General features: G+C 39.5%; 1 protein-coding gene across 2 annotated transcripts; it reads left to right on the top strand.

The window, feature by feature from the left end:
• The first annotated feature begins 407 nt into the window (after positions 1 to 407).
• On the top strand, positions 408 to 20604 carry vps51 (VPS51 subunit of GARP complex). Of its 2 annotated transcripts, XM_061962014.2 has the most exons (12): positions 408 to 589; positions 700 to 872; positions 10486 to 10615; positions 10682 to 10828; positions 10904 to 11123; positions 12322 to 13228; positions 13447 to 13662; positions 14579 to 14662; positions 15757 to 15891; positions 16554 to 16675; positions 19429 to 19516; positions 19579 to 20604. In XM_061962014.2, exons 2-12 carry the CDS (start codon positions 756 to 758, stop codon positions 19837 to 19839), a joined length of 2427 nt encoding a protein of 808 aa, XP_061817998.1. In that variant the 5' UTR covers positions 408 to 589; positions 700 to 755; the 3' UTR covers positions 19840 to 20604. The 2 variants fall into 2 exon arrangements, with proteins under 2 accessions (XP_061817998.1, XP_061817997.1); XM_061962013.2 differs by having other exon boundaries at positions 408 to 872.
• Positions 20605 to 20963: the final 359 nt, after the last annotated feature.

Genomic DNA, 20963 nt, shown 5'->3' with positions numbered 1-20963 from the left:
TCAAATCTAAATGTAAAGCTGTAAAGCTAAATATTTACAAATATGAGGGATATATATAACAGCGGGATATTTGCAAATATGTTCTAAATTTTAGCTTTACACTCGGTGATACATTTCGATTTAACATGTATATTTCAATCCAACATTTATTTTTTGATTCAGCATTTCCATTTAACATCCATCCACGTTGTACTGTATGTATATTTAATTATATTTAATATTTAGATTTTACAATTAAAGTCACAATTTACTTTCGACCTCAATTGTGAAAATAATGAGCTAAATGTGAGAGAAGTGAGCTAAATGTTCAAAATATATCTGTTAGAAAAGTGTCATTGCATTTTTACGTTTAAAGTAGCATAAAAAAACAACAACATCCGCACTCTTTTACTTCCGAGGTACCAAGCCGGAAGTACAACATTTCAATGTTAGTGCTTCTCTTGATTCCATGTTAATACTCTTTGGCAACACGACGCTGGGCGTTCTACACACCCGAAAGTAGTGTACGAAACAATTACTATTGTAGAGCTTTTAATGTTATTCGTGAAGCTACCCTGATATTCTGCACAGGGGTTCCCACTTTTGCTCTGTAAGTAATCGTAACCTATTATCTAATAGCTGGACGTACCTCGTCTGACGCGGTAGTTTTTTTTTGGTCATTTTAAACGTCAATCTTGTTGACTATGGACGCCATTGAAGCTGACGATCCGGCGGCGAGCTCCGAGGACCCCGCGAGGAGGCGCCGGGTGCACGGCATGTTGAAGCTCTATTACGGGCTGAACGAAGAAGGAAAGGCCGGTGAGACGCCAGAGTCTCTGGATCCCTGTGATATCAACGGGCCGCATTTTGACCCCGAGCACTACCTAAACAAGGTAAGGGACCATTAAAACTCTTCTCGTCTCAATCGTAAACGCAGTAAAAAAAACTATGAGATGCATACAGTGTTAAATACTGCACAGTCAATCAATGGCTACACCATCCAAAACCAGTGAAGTTGGCACGTTGTGTATATCGTAAATAAAAACAGAATACATCCATCCATTTTTACGGCTTGTCCCGTTCGGGGTCGCGGGGGTGCTGGAGCCTATCTCAGAATACAATGATTTGCAAATAATTTTCAACCTATATTTAATTGAATAGACTGCAAACACAAGATACTTTTTTAACGTTCGAACTGAAAATTTTTATTTTTTTTCAAATATTAGCTCCTTTGGAATTTGATACCTGCAACATGTTTAAAAAAATGTAATGATTATTTTTTAAAAAAACGTTTCTCAGTTCGAACATTAAATATATTGTCTTTGCAGTTCATTCAATTGAATATAAGTTGAAAAGGATTTGCAAATCATTGTATTCTGTTTTTATTTACGAATTACACAACGTGCCAACTTCACTGGTTTTGGGTTTTGTACTTATGGCTCAACAGGAAGCAAGTTATAGGGTGCTAATTAAAAAATATTGTAACGTTTTTTTAATGGAACAATTATTCATGCACATACAATTATTTATATATATATATATATGTATATGTATATATATATATATACATATATATATATATATATATATATATATATATATATATATATATGTATACAGTATATATATATATATATATATATATATATATATATATATATATATATATATATATATATATATAATGTCAGTTTGAAGTCATGTCGATCATCCATCCTACCGCTTATCCCTTTCGGGTTCGCGGGGGTTGCTGGACATTATCTCAGCTGCATTCGGGCGGTAGGCGGGGTACACCCCGAACAAGTCGCCTCCTCATCACAGAACAACACTGATTTATTCTGAGAGGTTTTTAGGATAGGATAGAATAGGTTAGATCAGATCAGATCAGGGATCTCAAACTGTGGTATGACAAAGAATCACCTAATTAAATATACAGAGTGTTACTGTTCAAACTGTGTTTAATGTTACAGTGGCCAATATTATTAACTAAACTTGTTAAATAAACCTCTGCCTTGTTTTTTAATGAATATTTAGACCTACAACGCTACTGTTATGTATTTTAATGTTGATCATTATGGTGGCACTTGGAAAGTCAAGTGTTTTCTGTGGTACTTGGTCAAAAAAGTTTGAGAACCACTGGGATAGATCATAGACTAGAGCAGTGTTTCTCAAAGTGTGGGGCGCGCCCCACTGGTGGGGAATAGAGACATGACAGGTGGGGCGCGAGGAACGGGAGGAAATTTCACTTTACATTTTTTTTTTAATTATTATATTCTTAGATATTTTTTTTTACTATGCTTTCATTTTCTATACACACTGTAAATCACTTTGTGATTCTGTCTGTGGAATCCGCTATATAAATAAATGGAAATGACCGGTACTTATTTTTACTGTCGGCTTTATATTTCTCGGTACGAGCGAAAGTTTGACAGACATAGCAACAGTAACTAATGGGGGCGGGGCTAAGCGGAACAAACTTTCGCGCGGATGGGTAGCAGGCTAATGTGTGGACCACAATTACACAAATATATACATTTGTGACTCGCACCTCAAAGGTCGTCGAGCCAAAGCCAGCGCCTGCAGAGAAACAAAAATCTGACGGGCACACACTGGATTCATTCATCGGGAAGCACTCGCGTCAAGGCAGCTCAGCCACGAACTCAATGAGGTTTTAACAGATGTTGTGAGCGCGGTAAATTTGATCAAAACACGACCACCGAAAGTGCGACTGTTCTCTGCACTGTGTGGGGAAATAGGAGCTGATCATACAGCCGTGCTGTTTCACAGTGAAGCAAGGTGGCTCTCCTGGGGGAAAGTGCTGTCACTTGCCCTGTCTTGCCAAATGCATAGCTCCTCCTTTTTTTTGCAAACATTGCAAAGTGGCACTTTTATTGTATTTATTATTGAACTTGATGCAAGTTATTTGATTTATTATTGAACTTGATGCAAGTTATAACACTTTTTTTGATTTATTATTGAACTTGATGCAAGTTATAACACTTTTGTTTTATTTATTATTGAACTTGATGCAAGTTATAACACTTTTGTTTTATTTATTATTGAACTTGATGCAAGTTATAACACTTTTTTTGATTTATTATTGAACGTGATGCTAGTTATAACACTTTTTTTAATTTATTATTGAACTTGATGCAAGTTATAACACTTTTGTTTTATTTATTATTGAACTTGATGCAAGTTATAACACTTTTGTTTTATTTATTATTGAACTTGATGCAAGTTATAACACTTTTTTTGATTTATTATTGAACGTGATGCTAGTTATAACACTTTTTTTATTTATTATTGAACTTGATGCAAGTTACAACACTTTTTTTGATTTATTATTGAACTTGATGCAAGTTATAACACTTTTTTTGATTTATTATTGAACGTGATGCAAGTTATAACACTTTTTTTTTATTTATTATTGAACGTGATGCAAGTTATAACACTTTTTTTGATTTATTATTGAACTTGATACAAGTTATAACACTTTGTTTTATTTATTATTGAACTTGATGGAAGTTATTTTATTTATTATTGAACTTGATGCAAGTTGTACCACAGCTGCACAGTTATTTTATTTATCATTGAACTTGATGTTATTTTATGTTATTGAGTTTGAATGTATACAACTTGATGTTCAATAAATTTGAAAATGTTAAAGCTTGGCATTAGCGCTCTGTTGGGGCGATGGGGGCAGGTGGGGCTTGAAAACTCCCCCTTGTCCAAAGTGGGGGATGACAAAAAAAGTTTGAGAACCACTGGACTAGATTATGTAGTTGCAGTGTAGATACAAAATGTCAAAATACTATTTTGGCTTTTTTAACTGCAGAAAGGTACTGCAGTTATGCACCACTTAGACAACACAACAGAGCCAAAGCAAGACAAACCAAAAAGTTTCAAAAATTACAACTCAGTAAGAACACCTCCACACCGCAAGCACTCATTTAGAGGCAAAAAAACAGGAACTCAACTTATAATGAATCACACAATAGATAGGTAAATAATTTGTCCAGCATAAAGCTTACCCAACCAGAAAAAGATGTATTGGCGAAAGGGTTGAACTTTGCCATGACGCCATATCAGGTTCCTACAGTTGATTTCATCACAGCGACAGAATCAGCCATTAGGAAAAACAACCCAACAGAAACCAAAGGGGAGCACATATGGCTGAAAATGACAGCAGCTAATGCCAAGCCCACCCCCAAACCTCTCCTTGGTGGAGAGAAAGACCGTAACATCACTGGGCAAGGATGAAAACATTACGATCCTGCCAGCTGATAAGGGGAGATACACAGTAATTGCTTACACTCCTCAAAGACTCCCAACACGTATGAAATACTCAAAAGGGACCCCACAAGTGGCTACAAGTGAATAATTATTGAGTACTTACAAACTCTACAAAAGTCAGAAGCCATCAACTGGGCATCGTATTACCGATTATACCCACAAGAAACCATCTCTGATATTTATGGCCTTCCAAAAATACACAAATATGGGGCTCCCCTCAGACTCATTGTCAGCAGCATTAACTCGGTGACATACAATATTGCTAAGTATGTGGTCAACATCTTAGCACCTTTGGTTTGTAAAACTCCACATCATGTCCAAAACTCAATTGACTTAGTAGCGAAGATCAGAAATCTAAAACTGGACAAAAATTAAACTGTAGTTTCATTCGACGTCACATCCCTGTTCACCTGTATTCCAACCCAGGATGCAGTAGAGACAGTGAGGCAATGTCTACTAGGTGATCACACCTTAAAGGATATATCCACACTAAACCCATAACAGATTTGCCTTTTGTTGGAACTTTGCCTTAACACTACACACTTTCAATTAATGTGAACATTTTACAGACAAAAACAAGGTTTTGCCATGGGATTACCTGTATCCCAAATAGTAGCAAACCTTTACATGGAGGACATGGAAAGAGAGCTTTGAGCTCTTTTAAGGGAACAGCACCAAGTCATTGGTACAGATATGTGGATGACACATGGGTGAAAATTAGTAACCAAAAAGTGCAAGCCTTCACCGAGCACATTAACTCAGTGGACAAAAACATCAAGTTCACACGTGAGGATGTCAGGACATTTGTTGACTCTAAAGTCCACCGATCAATACTTACTGAAACACAAACTGGGCGTTATCAGAACCCTACAACACAGAGCTGATAATGTTCCTAACAGCCACAGGGCAAAGAGAAAGCGCATAGGCAATGTGAGGGAAGCCCTCAGAACCTGTGTTTATCCCAACTGGTCTTTTGTGAAAAGTGTATCCAGTTCCAGAAATAACAAGAACAGAGTGGATGAGGAGGAAAAAGGTGACAGATGCAAAAATATTGTCATTCCATATATATCAGGTCCAGAGGTGGGTAGTAACGCGCTACATTTACTCCGTTACATCTACTTGAGTAACTTTTGGGATAAATTGTACTTCTAAGAGTAGTTTTAATGCAACATACTTTTACTTTTACTTAAGTATATTTATAGAGAAGGAACGCTACTTTTACTCCGCTACTTTTACTCCGCTACTTTTACTCCGCTACTTTTACTTCGCTACTTTTATCTACATTCAGCTCGCTACTCGCTACTAATTTTTATCGATCTGTTAATGCACGCTTTGTTTGTTTTGGTCTGTCAGACAGAGCTTCATAGTGCCTGCCTTACTGGTGACGTTCCACTTCGTTCCACCAATCAGATGCAGTCACTGGTGACGTTGGACCAATCAAACAGAGCCAGGTGGTCACATGACCTGACTTAAACAAGTTGAAAAACTTATTGGGGTGTTACCATTTAGTGGTCAATTGTACGGAATGTGTACTGTACTGTGCAATCTAATAATAACAGTTCCAATCAATCAATCAAAAGTGTGAAGGAAAAAAGATACTTTTTTATTTCAACCGTACATACTGTCAAATGCCTAAAGACGTCTCCGCACATGAGGACGTTCCTGTCTTCACAATAAAAGTGCCGCTCCATCGCGCCTGCGCTTTCAAAACAAGAGTCTCCGAAAGCCAGCGCAAACAAGCTAGCAAGCTACGGAGTTTGACGCCAATATATTTATTGTAAAGTATATAAAAACGAATATGGAAGCTGGAAACTTTCATGTGGTATTAGACAGAAAGGAGGAACTTTTCTTCTCCTCCATTTGAAAACGGGGACGTTATCATCCCTGCTGTCTGATTACAATCAACGCAAGTCATCAGAATCAGGTAATACACCAACTTATATTCTAGTCTTCATGAAAGAAAGGAATCTATATGTGTTAAACATGCATGTATATACATTAAAACACCTTTAACATGTAAACAAAAACAGCAAAATAAATACATATAAATGATATACTGTATATATCAATGTATATGTATCTATGTATATATATATATATATATATATATATATATATATATATATATATATATATATATATATATATATATATATATATATATGTATATATATATGTATGTGTGGGAAAAAAATCACAAGACTATTTCATCTCTACAGGCCTGTTTCATGAGGGGGGTTTCCTCAATCATCAGGAGATTTTAATGGGAGCATTCACATACCATGGATTATATAGGGCACAGAGTGGGTGGGTACAGGCTGGTGTAGGGGCGTGGTGATTGGCTCATGTGTTACCTAGGAGGTGTTTCCGTCTGTGGCGGCATGCTGTTACAATTTCGCTGCGCTTGTTGAGGGATGACAGGTCTGGACGGTAAATAATAAACAGTTTCTCTTTCAAGCATAGGTTGCATCTTTTATTACCACTATTGTAAGGTGTGCTGGATGCAAGAATTTGCCATGTTATTGAATATTCAACATTATTGTCTTTGAGGTCCCAAATGTGTTTGCTGAGTTCTGTGGTATTCTGCAGGTTTTGGTTCCTGAAAGAAGCCTTGTGATTGTTCCATCTGGTTTTGAACTCTCCCTCAGTTAATCCTACATATGTGTCGGATGTGTTAATGTCCTTGCGTGTTACCTTAGATTGGTAGACAACTGATGTTTGTAAGCACCCCCCGTTGAGAGGGCAATCAGGTTTCTTTCGACAGTTGCAACCTTTGTTGGTTTTGGAGTCGCTCTGTCTGGGGGCCGACGGCTCATTTGCAATTGTTTTGTTGTGGTTTGAGATGATTTGTCGTATATTGTTCATGCAGCTGTAGCTCAATTTAATGTTGTTCTTGTTGAATACTTTTCTTAGGGTGTTGTCTTTGGGAAAGTGTTTGTCAATCAGATTGAGGAATTTGTGTCCAATGTTAGTTGAGACGTTTTTGCTGTATGGGGGGTTGTACCAGATGATGTCGTTTCGTTTTCTGTTCTTTTTCGGTTGGTTTCCTGGCGTGGGTTCATAGGTGAGGGTGAAATTGTATCCGCTTTCATCAAGGGCTTTTTGGTACGGGGGGGTTGCTTGGTCAAATTCAGCTTTGCTAGATGACAACATCGATAGCCTTTTATTAATTCCGGTAGGTATTCTTTTCGTGGTGGTGGGTGGGTGGTTGCTGTCATGGTGCACGTATTGGAGTGTTGTGTTGGGTTTCGTGAATGGTTGGTAGCTGTTATTTCTCAGGTTGAAAGTGACGTCAAGGAAGTTGACGGTTTGCTTGTTGGCTTCAATCGTGATCCGTAGGCCGTTCTCTTTGAAAATTTGGCATATGCGCTTCTTGGTATTATCGCTGCTCCTTGGCGAGGCGCGACACACTGCCAGTCCGTCATCACGGTAAATACCAAGGTTCAGATTGAGGCTGGCGAGCTGGGAGAGGAGGAAACTCCCAACGAGTTTACACTTTTCTGCTCCGTCAAAACTTCCCATAGTGACGTCAAATGTTGCATTGTTCTTTTTTTGCCATGGTGTACTGTTGTGGATCCACAACATTGTTCTTTTTTTGCCATGGTGTACTGTTGTGGATCCACAACAGTACACCATGGCAAAAAAAGAACAATGCAACATTTGACGTCACTATGGGAAGTTTTGACGGAGCAGAAACGTGTGAACTCGTTGGGAGTTTCCTCCCATGGTTTCCTTGCCCTCTCAACGGGGGGTGCTTACAAACATCAGTTGTCTACCAATCTAAGGTAACACGCAAGGACATTAACACATCCGACACATATGTAGGATTAACTGAGGGAGAGTTCAAAACTAGATGGAACAATCACAAGGCTTCTTTCAGGAACCAAAACCTGCAGAATACCACAGAACTCAGCAAACACATTTGGGACCTCAAAGACAATAATGTTGAATATTCAATAACATGGCAAATTCTTGCATCCAGCACACCTTACAATAGTGGTAATAAAAGATGCAACCTATGCTTGAAAGAGAAACTGTTTATTATTTACCGTCCAGACCTGTCATCCCTCAACAAGCGCAGCGAAATTGTAACAGCATGCCGCCACAGACGGAAACACCTCCTAGGTAACACATGAGCCAATCACCACGCCCCTACACCAGCCTGTACCCACCCACTCTGTGCCCTATATAATCCATGGTATGTGAATGCTCCCATTAAAATCTCCTGATGATTGAGGAAACCCCCCTCATGAAACAGGCCTGTAGAGATGAAATAGTCTTGTGATTTTTTTCCCACACATACATATATTGCGCTCTACTACGGTATCGAGCACTATTTTTTGGATAACCTTATTAAGACATATATATATATATATATATATATATATATATATGATATAAGTGTGTATGTTACTCATCAGTTACTCAGTACTTGAGTAGTTTTTTCACAACATACTTTTTACTTTTACTCAAGTAAATATTTGGGTGACTACTCCTTACTTTTACTTGAGTAATACATCTCTAAAGTAACAGTACTCTTACTTGAGTACAATTTCTGGCTACTCTACCCACCTCTGATCAGGTCTATCTGACAAACTCAGAATAATTTTTAACCAACACAACATCCCAGTACACTTCAAACCAGGCAACACTATAAGACAGAGACTAGTGCATCCTAAAGACCGGACACCCCACACCCACAAAAACAATCTGGTGTATGCTATCCAATGTATTGATGAATGCACTGATGCATGTATTGGGGGAAACAAAACTACTAAGCCGACACATGGCACAACACAGACGGGCAAACTCTTCAGGCCAAGACTCAGCTGTCTACCTGCACCTCAGGGAGAAACAGCACTCCTTTGAGAACAAAAATGTACAGATTCTGGACAGGGAGGATGGATGGTACGAAAGAGGAGTGAGGGAAGCCATTTATGTCAAGGGATAAAAAACCATCCCTGAACAGAGGAGTTGGTCTGTGACACCATCTGTCACCTACATACAACACTATCCTTTCAACAATTCCTAGACGACTCTGCAATTTAGCCTCTAACAAATAACAGGAGTTTTTTTGGTCACAGAAGGTGACCAGAATGCCATTTGTGCTATTTGTTTACAACTGAATGGAATGCTTACACGGGGGATTCTGACTATTTTGGACTGGTAGTATTCGATCCACAGTGATTGTTCTGCCAAATAATACCTCAATGCTAACAAGGGGAAATTACACTTCGACTGTCCTTGGCTTTGACAGTTAGGATTGCTCGTTTGCATCAAAACAGTTGTTATTCTCACTACGATAGGGCGAAACCATACTTGCCCAGGCCCTCCTGGTTTTGGAGTATAAATATTTGGGGTTTTGGCACCAACCGCTAAACTAGATCTGTCCAATCTAAGTCTATGAGCACGAACTGATAAAGCCTACTCCCATGAGAGGGGAAACGTCTTCTGGGACAGACCAAACTGTCCAGTTGTGATTGATTGAATGCCCTGAGATGACAATGATCTGGATGAATGAGAGCATTCATAGACTTATGCACCACTGCAAACAAACAACTATAATAATAAGCATACAGTCGTAGATCCCCACTCTTTGCTAGGGTTATGTTCCAAAATAGCAAAAAAGCGACAAATTAGTCCACCCATATAACTATTTAAAAATGCATCTATGATACTCTAAGCCGGAGATATTCAACTGAACTGTTTTGGGGGATACATTTCTACAAAACTACGGACCGGGGGGGGGGGTGCGGACTTATTCCTTCACTATTAGTCTTCTACAGTAGACTTTTGATTATGGTCTATTTTATTTATGGAAGCGCTCTGCTGTTTTTAAGGACCTTCTGCAAAAAAGATAGTCAAAAATCACCTCTATGACAACACTTAAGGTTTTTTTTTAGGAATCTGCTGCAAAAATATGACCGGTGATTTTTTAAATACAGTATACAGTATTGTCCTTACTAAAAGTGCAGTTACTCAACATCACATCTAGTATATTTTGCTAGAAAATGTGAGAGAAATTGTGAGACGGCGCCCTCTGCTGGATTTATAGCTGCAGCATTCTTTTTACGCAGCAGATAGCAACATCAAACCACTTTCTAGTTCAGGTATCCTAAAAAGACTAATTGTATAAGCTTAATGTTCCTTTGCTTTAAATGTGCTTTGCTTGTGACAGCTGTTTTTTCTAATTTTTCTGTCCCAATGCAGCTTCGAAGAGAATGCACTCTATCGGAGCTGATGGATCAGGAGACCTGCATGGTCAAGCAGATCCGTTCTTTGGATAGCGACATGCAAACGCTGGTGTATGAAAACTACAACAAGTTCATATCTGCTACAGGTGAGGGAGGAACTTGCTGTCCAATCAGCTACATCTTGATTATTCAACAATCGTGTCTTTCTTCAGACACCATAAGAAAGATGAAGAATGATTTCAAAAAGATGGAAGATGAAATGGACTGTCTCTCTGCTAACATGGCGGCCATCACAGATTTTAGCGCTTGCATCAGCGGTACCCTTGAAGACCAGCATGCTCAGATTACAAAACTTTCTGGTGAGACTCTGAAACCGGACTGTTTGTTTTGTGGAGCTGCTTCATGGCCTTTGATTGTGCTTTTTCGTTCCTTAGGGGTGCATACTTTGTTAAGGAAGTTGCAGTTCTTGTTTGAACTACCTGCCAGGTTAAACAAATGTTTGGAGCTGCAGGCCTATGCTCAGGCAGTGAGCTCTCACCGCCGTGCTCGCTGTGTGCTGAAGCAGTACAGCCACCTTCCCTCCTTCAAGGGCATCCAGGATGACTGCCTCACGATCATGGAGAAACTGGCGCAGGAGCTGCGGCTTAAGTTCAGGTCAGATTTTTTTTCCAATTTGACTTCACTGTCTCTGTCAAATGTGGCACAGTGAAAGAAAGACTTTCGGTATTGTGAATTGAATAGCACAAATGAGCTAGAACCCTTTTATTACTTCATATTTACAGTTGTCACTTGTTTATTGTTGTTAATTGGTTCAGGACATGACTGCGATAAATACGTTTATGCAAAGTAGAAATCAATTATAAATCTAATATTTCTATAGCTGGAGCTTAGTAAACAGTTTTTTACTATCTAGATACGCGTTTCAACATTATGAGAGCCCTCTTGACATGAAATAACACTCATTAGTCACCTTTACACTCCAATATAATATTGCTGCCTGAAACTGAGCCAATCAGTGGCCACGATACCGAGCAGGGTGCTTTGATTAGTTTGGTCTCATCTTGTGGCCAAAACTACTATAGTATTGATATTTGTAGTTTATTTAGCCATTTGTAAAAAATCAGTGAGCCCCCAGACCCCCGGCTTATTTTCAGTCTTTTTCATGAAGTTCAAATAACATGCCTGCTTAGTTACCGCCATTTGCGGCCGGTGTGCCCATCAGGCAGCCTAGCTGAGGAAGGATCCGGCGGGCAGGAAGGGTCTACCGCACATTGCAGATGTCGACCCCCTTGCCACAATCGCCTTTGCGCACAGCTGACATGCCCGCACCGTATATCCAGCGGATGGTGGGGGCAGACAGCAGCGGTTGTGGCTCCTTTTTGGCGGGAGCGATTGTGGCTCCTTTTTATTAGCCAGAGGTAACACAAGCTGGTGAAAAGATTCAGCAGAACAGTTGTCAAAGCCGACAAACAGCCGCTGCAGGGCTAACTGCTAAAGCTAACAAATACAGCTGGCGGGCCACATCAGGCCCGCCAAAGCTTTTCATTTGGCCCGCCGAAAATGCCCAAATACGCTTGATGAAACCATTAAAACTATGGTTGATCATGTATGCAGTATTCCCGCCACCCCGCAGAGGGCAACAGCAGGCATATGTGTCACAGTGAAGTGAGTAGAAGAAAATTACTAATTCAACCCTGGGAATAAAAATCCGAAAAAATTGGACTTTTAACAACAAAGTATGAATGTTCTACCTCTAGCTAGTGCTCTAGTCATTGTTTGCTGGCAGACCATGTAAGCGATGATTTTTTTGTGTACGTAATCGTGCTCTATTTGAATGTTGTGTTCCTCACAGGGATGGTGGCTCAAGTGCTAAAGATTTATCAGAATGCGTGGAGCTGCTGTTGCAGTTGGATGAGCCGGCAGAGGAGCTCTGCGAGAAGTATCTGAACCACGCCCGCTCTCGCCTGGAAGTGGACCTGCAGGGTCTGGAGGCTGAGATAAGACCGAGCCCGACTGCTTCAGCAGCGAAAGATGCTGCTGTACGTAGACCTTCCCCGAATAGCGCTGCTGTGTCGCCTGCTGACGCTGTCCCTAAAATGAGATCCCTCCCCTCCCCTACCGTAAACACAGACATCCTGGAGTTTATCGACAGAGGCTGTAATGAATTTGTCAGCAGCCTATGTTTAGTAATTGCTTCTTATCAACAACTTTTCATCAATCATGCTCAGACCGGCGAGCTCGCATCCAAAAATATTCATCAGATGGCAAACAGCAAGCTGCACACTTTCGTGGATGACCTCGCCGTCCGATATTTCTCGCTTGTCGAGCGGAGGATACAAGAGGAAAAGGGGGTCGCGGATAACTCCCTCTTGGTCCGCGCCCTCGATCGCTTCCACCGCAGACTCCAGGCCGTGGCCAAGCTCATGCCAGGCTCCTCTGTGCCAAACCAAGGCACCGAGATTGTGATCCGCGCCGCAAACGAACGAGTCAAGCAGTACCTCGCCGCTCTTCAGAGCTTCTACATGGATAGCTTAACAGACGTGAGGCAGGCCCTTGCGACGCCTCGCCTATCGATGGCTGGTCAAGGGGTCGGGGGTCATCTAGGCGGTCCAGCCTCCAGCAGAGATGCTCCAAGCAGCCTCCCAGAGCTGCTCTCCTCCCTCTCAGCTTCGATCCTAAACCAAATAAAATCAGTGTTGGCCTCGGTTCACCTCTTCACAGCCAAGGACATCACTTTCTCCAACAAGCCATACTTTAAGGTAAATGGTTACTTGGTTGTGTTTTTATCGCTAGTATGTGTTTTTTGTTTTAATGACAAACTTCGTGTTTTTAAAGGTGTGATTTTTCATTCATATTTACAATTTGCATGCATGTCAATGACAGTAACAATGAATGTGAAGGATGTTTGTATCTTTGAAGGTGTACCCCTAAGTGTTGGTTGTTCATCATCAGTCTGAGGCTTTTTGTCATCTTGCAGGGTGAATTCTGTTGCCAGGGTGTTCGGGAAAGCCTGGTTGTGAGCTTTATAAAGTTTGTGTGTCAGTCCTCTCGCCAGTTTTGTGAGAGTGCAGGAGACAAGGGAGGGTCTACTCCTCCGTCACTCTTGTTGCTGCTCTCTCGGCTCTGCTTGGACTACGAAACCTCCACCATCTCTTACATACTCACTCTTACAGATGAACAGTTCCTGGCACAGGTACGGTAATAACCTCTCACCATGTAATACAATTATCAAATTAATCTATAAATCCTGGCTTCCGTTTCATTTCATGTAATGGAATATACTGTACAGTACTACCTTGCTGATAGCCTGCTTAATTTTTTTTGTGACAGAGCTCTTAACTCAAAGTACATGTATCTCAATACAACATCACCCATTGAAAATGTATCAACATTTAATTGGCGCTTGGCCTCCCTAAAACAGCACCATTTTATTAACATGTAACATGCCTTAAAAAAAACAAAAAACTTTTAGATGAGAAATATTGCTTAAAAAAATATATATAATAGCATGTACTACTCACAACTACTGTAGTTTTATGAAGTAATGTAATAATAATGGACAACATTTACCTTGGAGAGCAGAATTCTATGGTGTCTCCTTCCAGCTGTCAAACACATCATCAGCTGCCTCTTCATATTTATTCTAGTCATATTTATCATGGATAAATGTCCGGCATTTAGATATTATTGTAACATCCTTGGCTGGCGTTAGACTCATTCTGCTTCAGTAAGGTCCAAACTGCTTCGCCAAGTCTGTCATGTTTTTGAAAATTTATTTTTTTATTTCAATGAATATCATCTGCTTCTTTTTTTCACTCATTTTCTTCCTTCCCATGGTTGGAAAAAACAACATTTAGTCCATTTATTGCTATTCCCTAATGCAAATAAGACCAGACAGATCTTAAATGGTTGACTGTGACATTTGCTACGGCAACTAATGGCGAGGATGCATGTACGGTAACTAATTTTTGCTTGCATGCTTGCAACTTAAAGCGTAGTAATCAGTTAAGAGACAGCTCTAATCTCAAAACATTCTGAAGTTTCTTAACTCTTAAGTTGAGGTATCACTGTAGTTCTTGCTAATTGTATCCTTTTTACTATGTTCTCAGCACCACAGTCCGGTAACAGCCGTCACTGCTCTGTGTGCAGAAGCCAGGGAGGCAGCACAGAAGCTACTGAACCACTATGTCAAGGTAGCTACTTAATATGTTTAAGTATTAGTAATCAATGATTTGTTTTACATGGCACTGTTATTGTGGTTGTAGTTTGCATTGCTGTAGAACCACACCGTTTTTATTTTAAATTGTATTATGCATCAGTTATCCATTACAGACTGCAACCATTATAATTATAATATTACTTGTGACAGTTATAGTCCAAATTTATGATGTTATGGTTTTGTTGATGAAGCTCTTACATCTGATTTCATAAGATTGTAGGTCTATCAACTAGAGACTATACAAGTATGTTTACATTCTAGGCCAAAATAGCTCAAATCAAACTTTTTTGAAATCAGATTTTTCCCAGCTGACTGTTTACACTGCAAGTAAAATGTGATCTTTATCATATCACTTGCAAGCGCAGTTCGATAAATTGAAAACAAAGAAGGTTGACCGGATTCCGTGAATAAACAAAGAAGTCGCTACTACTACTACAAAATAAAAAGTTGCCACACCTTAAAAATGTGTGTGTTTTAATGATAAAATACATATTAGTAATATAATGTATTATAGCTAGTTGGCTTTATTTTTCAACTCACATACGTAAACAATTTACGCAATGTACGTAACATGTAAGCAAATACGCCAGAGTGTCAATTCCGGTCCTTCAAACAGCCTATTATTTGCGCACTATTCACAAGTGATGCACCTAAAATTTGACCGTCAAAAATAGACTTTGCTTACTGAAACCGGATGTTGTGATAAAGTATCTACTTACGCTGGCGAGCTGCGTCTTTCCCTGCCCACACAAAGAATGTAGCTCGCTCAAAGCTGACAAAAAAGTCACATACGGTCGCGTTGAGGTTGCAATGCTATTTAGACTAAAGACACATTTGAAAAGATCAGATTCCAACCAGATTCAGATTACCTCCTAAATCTGATGTGAAAAAAATCAGATTTGAAGCACTTTCGAACATTTAGACTGGCAAAGAACTCCAATCTTTGCCACTTTATGGCAAAAAAAATCAGATTTGGGGTGCAGTGTAAACGGGGCCTAATTGTCATGTTTGTCCTTAAAATGCATTAACAGATTAATAAAGTAGTTCTTTCTGTGTTCACATTTACAGGTTCAGGGCCTTATTATTTCCCAGATGCTTCGAAAGAGCGTTGAAACACGAGACTGGGTCAACACCATCGAGCCACGAAATGTCCGCGCGGTGATGAAGAGAGTGGTAGAAGACACCACTTCCATTGATGTGCAGGTGACGTTTGGAATCCGAGCCTTTCTTCAAGCTTTCATTTGTGCAGAGCTCCTCATGGACGTATTGTTAGTGCTGTCAAATGATAAAAACAAACATTGTGATTAATTATGATCTGTAATTAATTGATTTATAATACAGTAATTTCTTTATTTAATCTCACTTAAAAATGCTGAGAAAAGCCCTCATCTGGAAGTACATTTCATGTGAGTGCATTACATTATTATGGCAGATCAAAAGATTAATTTTAACCAATAAATAGTGGCTTCATAAAGTCATTTATTGCTTCTAACATACTTTAAACTGATGCAGTCTTAGGCTTGCCATTTACTACAAAAAACCATCAGATCAATACAACATGCTGAAGTTAAGATGTCAAAAAACGGTGAAAACACTTTTCTTACAAATACCGCATATTGAACGTTGAACGCATTGCTTTTCGTCTGTTTTAGATTATATGACATAAATAAAACAAACCCATCAATCACAGCGCTGTAAATTACAGTAGAACATCAAAAATATAATTGTTCATCATCACAAAATAACACGATGAGGCTACAGAGAAAATAGCGTTAAATATTAACAATTAGATTAATGCTGTTAAAAACAATGCACTAAATATGACTATATTTAATCTGACACCCCTATGTATTATGTCACTATAGGTTGGTCTTCTGTACGAGGAAGGTGTGAGGAAAGCACACAGCAGTGACTCCAGTAAAAGGACTTTCTCCGTCTACAGCAGCTCAAGGCAGCAAGCCCGCTACGCTGCGAGCTACACACCAAGGTAAGCAGCTCAACACAAATTAATTGTACCGAAAGAAAAAAAAACGATAGTCTCGGATTCTTTGTACCCACTACGAAATATTTTACATTGTGTCATTATTTCCAACCTCACGTCAGGGTAAAAACATACTCTTATGTTCACTTCCTGTCCTCTGGCACGTTTGGAAATGGTAAACCAGGGATTGTTATGCTTGGCTGTACACTTGCACATGTTAGAGATGTTGACCTGTGATGATAATCTCTCATCGTCTTTCATTTACCATTACAAATTCCTATGGATCGCTCTCAACAGTTCACAAATGCTCTTTCTTGCAGGGGTGAATAAATTGGAACACAAATGAATGTTTAAGATCGACAATCACTTCTCAACCTTAAAATAAACACAGAGAACGTCCACAATGTGTAGATGACAAAGCAGTGTTTCTTTTTGTAATTATGATTAATTATTACGATCATTACTTAGAATTAATTGAAACAGTACAGTATTTTGACATTGAGCTCTGGGTATCAGAGCCGTGTATAGAGAAAGTATGGCCAACTCGGATTCGAAGTTGGAAGCAAAAATGACGCCCCATATTCACGTGAGGGGCTTTTGACCAATCAGAGAGAGTATGGCCAAATGATCTCCTAAATGATTGATCAAAAGCCCCTCATGTGACTACAGGGCGCCATATTTGTTTCCAACTTTGAAACCCAGTTGGCCATACTCTCTCTATACACGGCTCTGCTGGGTATGGGCTTAAACTGCCATCCAGTGTTGTTGTTTTTTCTGTGCGGTATAAAATGAGTAAAACATCAATAAAGGAATCAGTGAGCAAACTTGTCAAAAAAATGGCAGCATAGCACAAACACACCATTTCATTCCTCTGCGTGGGTTTAATGAAAACTATTGAACACAAAACATTACAGCCATAAATTAGTTGCATTGTTTTATAAGCCGCAGGATTTAAAGCGTATGAAAAAAGTAGCGGCTTATAGCCCGGAATTTATAGTACTCAATATTTGACAACATTCTATATAATTTAGATTTGCACATAATACAAACCCCGTTTCCATATGAGTTGGGAAATTGTGTTAGATGTAAATATAAATGGGATACAATGATTTGCAAATCCTTTTCAACCCATATTCAGTTGAATATGCTACAAAGACAACATATTTGATGTTCAAACTGATAAACTTTTTTTTTTTTGCAAATAATCATTAACTTTAGAATTTGATGCCAGCAACACGTGACAAAGAAGTTGGGAAAGGTGGCAATAAATACTGATAAAGTTGAGGATTGCTCATCAAACACTTATTTGGAACATCCCACAGGTGAACAGGAAAATTGGGAACAGGTGGGTGCCATGATTGGGTATAAAAGTAGATTCCATGAAATGCTCAGTCATTCACAAACAAGGATGGGGTGAGGGTCACCACTTTGTCAACAAATGCGTGAGCAAATTGTTGAACAGTTTAAGAAAAACCTTTCTCAACCAGCTATTGCAAGGAATTTAGAGATTTCACCATCTGGAGAAATCACTGCACGCAAGCAGCTAAGCCCGTGACCTTCGATCCCTCAGGCTGTACTGCATCAACAAGCGACATCAGTGTGTAAAGGATATCACCACATGGGCTCAGGAACACTTCAGAAACCCACTGTCAGTAACTACAGTTGGTCGCTACATCTGTAAGTGCAAGTTAAAACTCTCCTATGCAAGGCAAAAACCGTTTATCAACAACACCCAGAAACGCAGTCGGCTTCGCTGGGCCTGAGCTCATCTAAGATGGACTGATACAAAGTGGAAAAGTGTTCTGTAGTCTGACGAGTCCACATTTCAATTTTTTTTTGGAAACTGTGAACGTGGTGTCCTCCGGACCAAAGAGGAAAAGAACCATCCGGATTGTTATAGGCGCAAAGTTGAAAAGCCATCATCTGTGATGGTATGGGGGTGTATTAGTGCCCAAGACATGGGTAACTTACACATCTGTGAAAGCGCCGTTAATGCTGAAAGGTACCGGTACATACAGGTTTTGGAGCAACATATGTTGCCATCCAAGCAACGTTACCATGGACGCCCCTGCTTATTTCAGCAAGACAATGCCAAGCCACCTATTACATCAACATAGCTTCATAGTAAAAGAGTGCGGGTACTAGACTGGCCTGCCTGTAGTCCAGACCTGTCTCCCATTGAAAATGTGTGGCGTATTATGAAGCCTAAAATAGCACAACGGAGACCCCCGGACTGTTGAACAACTTAAGCTGTACATCAAGCAAGAATGGGAAAGAATTCCACCTGAGAAGCTTAAAAAATGTGTCTCCTCAGTTCCCAAACGTTTACTGAGTGTTGTTAAAAGAAAAGGAGATGTAACAGAGTGGTGAACATGCCCTTTCCCAACTACTTTGGCACGTGTTGCAGCCATGAAATTCTAAGTTAATTATTATTTGCAAAAAAAAAAAAAAGTTTATGAGTTTGAACATCAAATATCTTGTCTTTGTAGTGCATTCAATTGAATATGGGTTGAAAAGGATTTGCAAATCATTGTATTCCGTTTATATTTACATCTAACACAATTTCCCAACTCATATGGAAACTAGGGTTTGTACATACAGTAATATTGATCTAACACTCAACGCAATTGCTCCTCATTCAAGTTATAAATGATTACGGCCACATTAGACAACTACATCAACCCAATGACTAAAAATGTATGTACATTTTATTTTGATTTTGGCGCTTCTTTCGTGACTTCTCTGTCATCTCTCTGCAGTGCTCCCATGGACACCAACCTACTCAGCAACATACACAAGCTGTTTTCTGAGCGGATTGACATCTTCAGCTCGGTGGAGTTCAACAAGGTTAGTCCACTTCTTTATCACATCTTCGTGTCCCCACTGATAATGACAGGGCTCTGTTTCAGGTGTCTGTGATGACTGGAATCATCAAAATCAGCTTAAAGACGTTCCTGGAGTGTGTCCGGCTGCGCACCTTCGGCCGCTACGGGCTGCAGCAAATCCAAGTGGACTGCCACTACCTGCAGATGTACTTGTGGCGCTTTGTGTCTGATGAGAACCTTGTACATTTCCTGCTGGATGAGATAGTGGGGAGCTCCGCCCACCGCTGCCTCGATCCGGCCCCGATGGAGCAGAGCGTCATCGAAGTCATCTGCGAACGAGGTTAAAGCTCAAAGTTCAACACCGACTGGTCTCGCAGAACACACTACTGGATATTATCAAATACTGGAGTTGGAGATGATGGTTATTTATTACCGCTAAATGTCCATTTAATCTGTTTTGGTGTCTATACAATACAACACCCTTATTAGATAAGTATAACTTATAATTGCTTGAAATGTTTAAGACACTAAAAAAAAGTTAAGTGACCACTTTAAGTGATTGGGGCCTACAAGTCCGACTAGTTTAGGCATTTAAGTGGCTTTTACACAAACTTATTGTTAAAATGAACATACAGTATAAGATTAGTCCCAAAATGTGATGTAATAATTAATAGTGAAAAGGTAGCCTATAATGTTAAGTGGAATTATTTCTCTAAATGTGACATATTTACTAATCATACTTGGTGCAATTAACAATAACGATGTAAATCAATCCCTAGAGATCACAATTTGTCATTTGGGTCAAGTGTGGTAATGAGTCAAATGATACTGTACTGATGCGTCAATGCATTATGAAACACAAAGAGTGATACTGTCCCTTATTCTCTCTCTCTCTCCCTCTCTCTCTCTCTGTCTCTCTCTCTCTCGCTCTGTCTCTCTGTCTCTGTCTCTCTCTGTCTCTGTGTGCGTGTGTGTGTGCATGTGCACGCTCATGCATTTAAGAAAAAAACACATTACTGATACCACTTCTGTGCCATTCACATGTGAAGTTTTTAGGAAGCGCTTCTTTCGGACCACAAGTTGCTATTCGTAATAAAATAAGTCTTAAGAGTGGTGTGTTGCGTTTGACATCGGTTTTCCTCTCCAATATTTTAAATGGAACTAATTCGGTAGTCAGATCGTTATTTTTTTTACTGAAATGCAAATCATTGATTTGCTCAAAACTTAGTTACAGTAAGTATAGTACAAATTAAGTGCCCATTATGAAAGTCTTTGCAGTTTGCAATAATCTTGCAAACAAGGTACAGTTACTCATACTTGCCAACCTTGAGACCTCCAATTTCGGGAGGTGGGGCGTGGTTGGGGCGGGGGCGTGGTTAAGAGGGGAGGAGTATATTTACAGCTAGAATTCACCAAGTCAAGTATTTCATATATATATATATATATATATATATATATCCCTGCGACCC

The sequence above is a fragment of the Nerophis lumbriciformis genome, linkage group LG09 (assembly GCF_033978685.3).
Source record: "Nerophis lumbriciformis linkage group LG09, RoL_Nlum_v2.1, whole genome shotgun sequence".
Taxonomy (NCBI): domain Eukaryota; kingdom Metazoa; phylum Chordata; class Actinopteri; order Syngnathiformes; family Syngnathidae; genus Nerophis; species Nerophis lumbriciformis.
Note: the sequence above shows the minus strand (reverse complement) of the source record. Positions and strands in the feature narration are given on the sequence as shown.